At 66.2% G+C, this 7,608-nt stretch overlaps 3 protein-coding genes across 3 annotated transcripts in view; 1 reads left to right on the top strand and 2 right to left on the bottom strand.

Moving 5' to 3' along the window:
• Window positions 1-553: 553 nt before the first annotated feature.
• On the bottom strand, window positions 554-2,392 carry PFL1_03678 (uncharacterized protein; the record flags this gene model as incomplete). Its single annotated transcript, XM_007881197.1, has 1 exon — window positions 554-2,392. One exon carries the CDS (start codon window positions 2,390-2,392, stop codon window positions 554-556), a length of 1,839 nt encoding a protein of 612 aa, XP_007879388.1.
• Window positions 2,393-3,069: 677 nt separating this feature from the next.
• PFL1_03677 (uncharacterized protein) lies at window positions 3,070-4,013 on the bottom strand (the record flags this gene model as incomplete). Its single annotated transcript, XM_007881196.1, has 2 exons — window positions 3,070-3,190; window positions 3,301-4,013. The coding sequence occupies 2 exons, from the start codon at window positions 4,011-4,013 to the stop codon at window positions 3,070-3,072; spliced, it is 834 nt and encodes a 277-aa protein (XP_007879387.1).
• Window positions 4,014-4,613: 600 nt separating this feature from the next.
• Window positions 4,614-7,608, top strand: part of PFL1_03676 (uncharacterized protein) — a gene marked incomplete at both ends in the record, with an annotated part of 3,526 nt that continues 531 nt past the window's right edge. Inside the window, 3 exons of the mRNA XM_007881195.1 lie at window positions 4,614-6,322; window positions 6,421-6,510; window positions 6,595-7,454. Of these exons, the coding sequence (XP_007879386.1) occupies window positions 4,614-6,322; window positions 6,421-6,510; window positions 6,595-7,454 (2,659 nt within the window). The remainder of the gene's footprint in view (window positions 6,323-6,420; window positions 6,511-6,594; window positions 7,455-7,608) is intronic.

The raw sequence follows: 7,608 nt of genomic DNA, 5'->3' as shown, positions 1-7,608 counted from the left end.
CGACGTACGACGACGACGACGTACGACGACGACGACGACGACGACGACGACGACGACGACGACGACGACGACGACGACGACGACGACACGACGACACGACACACGACACACACACACACACACACACACACACACACACACACACACACACACACACACACACACACACACACACACACACACACACACACACACACACACACACACACACACACACACACACACACACACACACACACACACACACACAGGCAGGCATACAAACGACGTCTGCGACGGTCTCGGTAATCATGGTGGATGTGCGGTGATCCATTGCAGCAGCAGAAGCGACATTGCAGAGGCAGGTCGGCTCCCGTCCGTCCGTCCGTCCGTCCTCCCTCGGGCGACTTTGCCGGCTCGTACGCCTCGCTCGACCGCTCGACCGCTGCGTTTTGTTGTGGTCGTTGCTATTTACACGTCACCTCTCGCCGCCGCCTCTCCTCGCCTCTCCCTCGGCGGGAGTCGAGAGATCTCCCTCGGCCGCCTCTCGCCTCTCGCCTTTCGCCTTGGCCGCTCAGCGCGTCTTGATGATGCCGGCGGCGATGAGCTTGTGGATCTTGTCGCGGATAATGGGGCTCTTCATGTGCTCCTGGAGCGCGGCCGGGTTGCCCTGGGCCTGCTGGAGGATGCTCTGCATGACGGGGTCCTGCATGATGGCGGCCACGTCCGGGTCGCGCATGGCGCGCTGGAGCGTCTCCTCGTCCGACTCGCCGCTGCGCTGCGAGTAGAGGGCCTGCATGCACTTTGCGCTCTGCTGCTGGATCTCGCGCGCATTCTTGGCGCCGCCCTCCTGCTCGGCGTCGACCGTCTCGGCGAGCTGGATGGCCTCCATGGCCTTGGTGTACTCCTTCATGGCAAAGAGCACGTTGGACTTGCGGATGTAGCCCTTGACAAACTTGGCGTCGATCCGGATGGCCTCGTCGCAGTCCTTGAGCGCCTCGGGCAGCGCCGCCAGCTTGGTGTAGGCCGAGGCGCGGTTGGTGTAGCCGCGCGGGTCCGACGGGTCGCGCTTGATGGCCTCCGAGTAGGCCGAGACCGAGCCGGGAAAGTCGCCCTTCTTGTACAGCTCGTTGCCCCGGTTGCGCTCCTCTTCGGCCTTGGCCGGGTCGATGTAGGCCTGGCGCGCCCGCTCGCGCTGCAGCTTCTCGGCGTCGCGCAGCTTGGCCAGCACGTCGGGCGTGCGGTGCTCGGTGAGCGACTTGTTCCAGTTGGCAATGGCGCGCTCCAGGTCGTCCTGCTTGGCGTACGCCGTGCCGATCCGCCCAAACGCCTTGGCAATCAGCTTGTAGTCGGCGCGCGCCGCCCGTCCCTCTTCGACGGCCGTCTCGCACGTCTTGATGCACTCGTCGTACCGGCCTTGCTCAAAGTAGCACGCCGCCAGGTTGTTGAGGTAGGTGATGTCCTTGTACAGCTCCCACGCCTTCTGATAGTGGGCGATGGCCGGCTCAAAGTCCTTCTTGAGGTAGCGCTCGTTGCCCAGCTTCTTTTCGGCGTCGGCCGCCTCCTTGGCCTTCTTGTCGTCGTCGCCCGCCGCATCGTGCATCTCGACGTCCTCGGCCGGCGCTGCCGTCTTTGTACCAGCCTCGTCCTTTGCCGGAGCGGGGGCAGGCTTGGACGACGACGACGAGGAGGCCTCGGCACCAGTCTCCGCCGATGGCGCGGCCGCCGCGGCCGCCGCCTTGGTCTGCGCGTCGATCTGGTCGCGCTTGCCCTCGAGGTCGGCGGGCAGCTCGTCGGAGCCCTGGGGCCTCTCAAAGGCCTGGAGGTCGATGCCCATCAGCACGCCCATGACCTGGATCATCCTGGGGTCCTGGAAGGCCATGCCGGCCTCCTTGGGGTTGGCCTGGATCTGGCGCAGCTTGGCGACAAAGGCGGCGTCGGCGAGGAGCGGGGCCGTCTTTGGGTTGGCGGCGATCTTGGAAAACATGTCCGGGTCGCTGAACATGTTGCCGATGGACGCCTCGGGGCCCGAGGCGGCGTCGGCGTCGAGGGCGCGCTGGACGTCTTCGAGGCCCTTTTTGAGGCCGGCGTCCTGGGGAGCCTTGTCGAGGCCCTGCTTGTAGGCGTCGACGGCCTCTTGGAGCTTGCGTGCGCCGTGGAGTGCGCCGCCCTTGCGGCCGTAGCCCTTTGCAAAGTCGGGGTTGGCCTTGATGCACTCGTCTGCGTCCTGGAGCGCCTGGTCCCACTGCTTGAGGCCCGAGTAGCACGCGCTGCGGTTCGAGTAGAGGACGTGGACGGCGTCTTCGGGGGAGGATGCGGCGGCGATGGCGTCGGTGTAGTGCTGGATGGCGGTGGTGTAGTCCTTGGAGGCGAAGGCGGCGTTGCCCTTGGCCTTGAGCTCGGCGGCCGACATGGTGGGTGTCGTCTGTTGCTTGAGAGCGGGGTTAGATGGGGCGATGGATAGCCTATGGGCGTTGGTTGCGGGGTGGTCGAGGTGGCGATGAAGGGGTATATACGGATAGAGAGAGAGAGAGAGAGAGAGAGAGATGGTGGCGGTGGCGAGAGGAGGGAGGGAGCGAGTAAGAGTAGTGGGAGCGAAGGTCAAGGTTGGGGCAGGGTAGGGTTCTTCTGCTGCGTGGCTCGATCACGGGCTGGCCTTTCCGCTTCGCTGCACTTCTGTCTGGCTGCGCTGGGCGGCCAGGGCTGCCTTGCCTGGCTGCCTGGCTGCCTGGCTCAGTGGCCCGCGACGAGGCGCTGCACCCCAGCTGGCCGGCCAAAGCTTCTCGAGCTTTCTTTGGCCGCGACCCGGGCCCACCACCTCCACACGCGGCGGGCTTCCAGGCCGACCTTTGCACGCGCCGCGCTCAGCCAAAGGGCCTGGCCGGGAGCGCGCCATCTGCTCGCTGCGTCCACCCAGCTGGAAAACAGGCCGACGACAACGAATGCTACGATGCCAAAAGCGCAGCAGCACACAGTCCAACAGCGCCAAGACGGGTATCAATGGGGTGCGAAACCGACGACCAAAGGCAGCAGCTCGCCTCTACAGTCTGCGGCCTCTATGCCGTCGGGAGCAGCGACGGCAAGACCCTTCTAAGCCGCCTCCTCCTCCCTCTTCTTGTCGCCATCTCGCACTTGTTGAGGCGGCTGCTTCTGCTTCTTGGCCAGGCGAGCTGCCTTGAGCCGCTCCAGCTTGGCCTTGAGCGCCGACACCCTAGACACGGCCATTCAAAGAGGGGATTGGGGGGGCAGAGCAACGACCGAGTGTCAGCAGCAGTCGACCGACTAGTACGGGTCGCTCGTCCTATGCTCGCCCGCACTCACCGCTCCTCGGCCTCGTCCTGGATCCGCTGCTCCTCTTCGTACCGCGAGTAGATCTCCTCGCGCTCCTCTTGCTCTCGCCGCGCTCGTCTCTCTTCCTCGGTCTCCTCCTCGGCGGGCTGCCCATCTTGACCCTCGCCGCCCTCGCCATCGGCGGTGCCTGCCGCTGCTGCTGCGTCCGCTCCTCGGCCTTTGATCACCGGCTCGACCTCGATGGTGGCACTGGCGTACTGCGCCTGCACCGGATCCGCTGCCTGGGTGGCGCTCGCCTCGGCCTCGGCAATCTCGCGCTGGAACGCCTCCCATTCGGGATCAATGTCCTCGGCGCCGGCGTCACCAGCCGCGGTTTCCGTATCGACCTTGGCCCGCTTCGAGTCTCCCTCTCCGGTGCCCTGTCCTCTCTCCGTCGGCTGGCCGTAGCCATCGTCGTCGGCCTTGCGCTTGCCCTCGTGGTTGGCGCTCTGACGCGCCAGGAGCGCCTCGTCCTGCCGCTCCCTCTCGGCCTTGATCCTCGCCGCGTTGGTCCTGTGGCTCTTGCTGGAAGCGTGCGATGCCCAGAGGCTCTCGTGCTTGATGGCCAGGTAGTTGCACGCCGAGCAGCGGAGCGCGCCCGTGCTGGGGTTGTACGAGGCAAACGGGTCCTGGATGCCGCTGCTCCCCGCAGCCTTGCGCTCGGATGCGGCGGCGCGGAAGAGGGAGCGCGTCGAGCTCGACATGGGTGCGTGGAGGATGGACGCGAGACGAAGCGGATCGATGGAGGTGGGAGGTGAAGCAAGAAGAAGTCAAGGTCACAGAGCAGCCGGGTGAGGGGGAAAGGCGAGGCAAGCAAAGGTGGAGGATCGGGAGACGGGAGATGGCGGGTGAGGCAGGCCAGGTGGGAAGCCCAAAACGTCGGCGATCACGCAGAGCGGGGCCGCCAGTCCGCCTCGCTGTGCGGGCGGCTTTTTCCTGTCCCGTCTGCCTCCTTCTGACCTGGCTCGGCCTCCCCATATCTCTCACCACCACCACCTTCACCTTCGCGTCCCGCCCATTCCACCCCCCCAATCCTTCCACACCTCGCCCGCGCGCTCCTATCCTCTGCGCGCATCCAAAACTGCATATTGCGATCACCCTTTGCCGTGCGGCTTGCGTGCGACTGTCTGCCCACCTGTGCTTTCGACTGGCGTGAGACTGCTCGCCAAAGGTCTGGTGGCATCCATCCCCTGCTTAGATTCGCAGGCCCGCTGTTCAAGCGCAAGGAACGATAGAAAGGCCACGCTCCCGTACATCCTGTCTTCCAATCCCCTCGCCGTTCTCATACGCCTTCCTCGTCCATCATGCGTGGCACCATGAGAGAAGAAGTGGAGCAGGAGCCGGACACTTACGTCGCGCCCGAGCAGCAGCCTGCTCCCGCAGCTGAGCCCGCAGCAGAAGCAGACGCAGCGTCTGCACCTGCTGCCGAAATCGCGGAAAGTGAGGAGAAGACGGCCGAGACGGACCAGGCCGCTCCAGATGCGCCTCAAGCGCCCGACGAGAGCGGCGCCAATCCAGATGCCCCGGTGCATGCCGATGGCGACGCCGCTGCGGCTGCTGGCGGCGGCGAGACCAACAGTGGCCAGGCCGATGCCGAGGTCGATGCCGAGGTCGATGCCGACGCCGATGCCGATGGCGAGGCCGAGATGGATGTGGGCGGCGACGATGGCGCCCCCGAGCCTGCCCAGGAAGCCCCTGCCTCTCTGCCTGATTCGACGGCGGCGGCGACGTCGACAGCCCCTGCGGCGACTGTGGATGCGAGCGGCGATGCAACGATGGCGACGACGACAACGACGACGGCGACCGAGGACCAGCAGGCCCAAGAGACGCGCCAGGAGCTCGCCACCGAGGTTCCTGCGTCCATGGCTCCCCAGCCGCCGTCGGCGACCGCCACGTCCAACCCGACATCCACGCCAGGCTCGGAAGCGAGCGTGCTCGGGAAGCGTCCGACCCCTTCCAGCACCGCAACGGCGCCGACGACGACATCGACAGCAACGCCGCCGGCACCAACACGGGCTACAGCCATGGCAATCCCAACTGCGCCCGCTGCCATGAGGTCCTCGCAGTCGCAGACGCAGACGCAGATGACGGCCGGCGACCGCAAGAAGATGCTCGAGGAGCGCGTCCGTAACGAGCCCAGGGACGGCGAGGCCTGGCTCGCCCTCATCGAGGAGGCGCAGAACCGCGAGGACATGGACGACACGCGCCGCCTCTACGACGGCTTCTTCAAGACCTTCCCGAGTCAAGGCCGTCAGTGGATCGCCTATGCCGACCTCGAGCTGGCCCACTCCAACTTCGCGCAGGTCGAGGCCATCTTCACCCGCTGCCTCCGCTCGACGCCCTCGGTCGACCTGTGGAAGTTCTACCTGTCCTACACCCGACGCGTCAATCCGCTGCCGCCTCCCAGTGGCGCTGACGAGGATGGCCCCAGGGAGCAGGCGAGGCGCGTCCTCGAGGGTGCCTACGAGTTTGCGCTCAAGCACACCGGCATGGACAAGGACAGCGGACCGATCTGGATGGACTACATCTCGCTCATCAAGGAGCGCGAGGCTCGCGGCGGCTGGAAGGAGGGCCAGAAGATGGACGACCTGCGACGCGTCTACCAGCGCGCCGTCAGCGTCCCCGTCGCCAACGTCGAGGCCATCTGGAAGGACTACGATGCCTACGAAAACGGCCTCAACAAGCTCACCGCCAAGAAGTTCCTCGCCGAGCGCTCGCCCGCCTACATGACCGCCCGGCGGGTGCTGCGCGAGCTCAAGGCGCGCTCCGACAACCTCGCCCGCCCGCTGCTGCCCCGCATCCCCGTGTGGACCACCGCACCCGTCTCGGGCGATGCCGCCGGCGGCGGCGCGGCGTGGGAAAAGGAGCGTGCGCAGGTCGAGGCGTGGAAGCAGTACCTCAAGTGGGAGGAGAGCAACCCGCTGCTCCTCGAGGACTTGGCGGCGCACCAGGCCCGCGTGCTCTCGGCCTACCGCAAGGCGACCATGTTCATGCGTTTCTATCCCGAGATCTGGTGAGTCGGCGAGGTGCCAAGGCGACTGGTCCCTCTCGCGATGACGATGGCGGCCGCGGCGCTGACCTTGTCCATTCTCATCTCGCTCGTGCGTCCAGGTACATGGCATCGCTCTTTCTCTCATCCGTCGATCGGCAAGACGAGGCGGCCGAGTGGCTCAAGGAAGGCATCGAGGCGTGTCCTGGAAGGTGAGAGGGGCGATCAGCGCGACTCGGCTCTGCTTCTCCCGGAGGCATTGGACTGATCCACTTTTGATCCTACGCTCCTTGCAGCTTCCTGCTTCCGTTCGCCTACGTCGAGCTCTGCGAGATCCGCAAGACGACTGCCGACTGCGGCGCGGTGTTCGACGCACTGCTCGAGCACATCCACGCCAAGATCGATGCGCGCAAGTCGCAGCTGGAGCAGACGCTCCGGGCCATTGATACCGAGGCGGAACTGGAACGGGCCCAGGCAGCCGCCAAGCGGGTCGACGAGGGCGACGGCGACGTCGACATCGACGGCGAGCAGCGTGAGCTCGAGAGAAAGGTCGACGAACAGCGGCAGGCCAAGAAGGCGCAGTGCGAGGAGGCGAGCCGGCCCGAGATCGAGGGACTCAAGGAGGCCGCCGCCCTGGTCTGGATCAAGTACATGCACTTCCACCGACGCACCGGCGGCATCCGCCCCACGCGGACCGTGTTTGGCCGGGCGCGGAAGAGCCCGCACTGCACCTGGCAGGTGTTTGAGGCGAGCGCGCTCATGGAATACCACTGCTCCAAGGACGCCGGTGTGGCCACCAAGGTGTTTGAGCTGGCTCTCAAGACGTTTGGGCAGGACGAGGCGTTTGTCGCGCGCTACCTCGACTTCCTCATCTCGATCAACGACGACAGCAACGCCCGCGCCCTCTTTGAGCGCACCATCGGCACCTTCCCTCCGGAGCGGGCGCGGCCGATCTGGGACCGTTGGGCCGACTACGAGTACAGCTTTGGCGACACGGCCGCCATCCAGCGGCTCGAGTCGCGGCTGTCGGAGGTGTACCCGGACGAGCCCAAGGTCAAGCGCTTCGTGGACCGCAACAGCTACATGGACCTCGACATGATTGGGCCCAGGGACCTCGGCTTCCAGGCCTCGGTGGCTGGGGCCAGCGCGGCGGAGCGTGCGGTTGAGGTGTCCAAGGGAGCGGCCGACGAGGCGAGCGACACGGGGCCGCGCAGGAAGACGATGGAGGAGATGAAGCGCCTCGCTGCCGAAAGCCGGCCGGACGACACCAGCGGCAGCTGGGCCGGCGGGGCCAAGGGCGCAGGAGCCCA

Source organism: Pseudozyma flocculosa (assembly GCF_000417875.1).
Source record: "Pseudozyma flocculosa PF-1 unplaced genomic scaffold scaffold00011, whole genome shotgun sequence".
Classification (NCBI taxonomy): Eukaryota; Fungi; Basidiomycota; class Ustilaginomycetes; order Ustilaginales; family Ustilaginaceae; genus Pseudozyma; species Pseudozyma flocculosa.
Note: the sequence above shows the minus strand (reverse complement) of the source record. Positions and strands in the feature narration are given on the sequence as shown.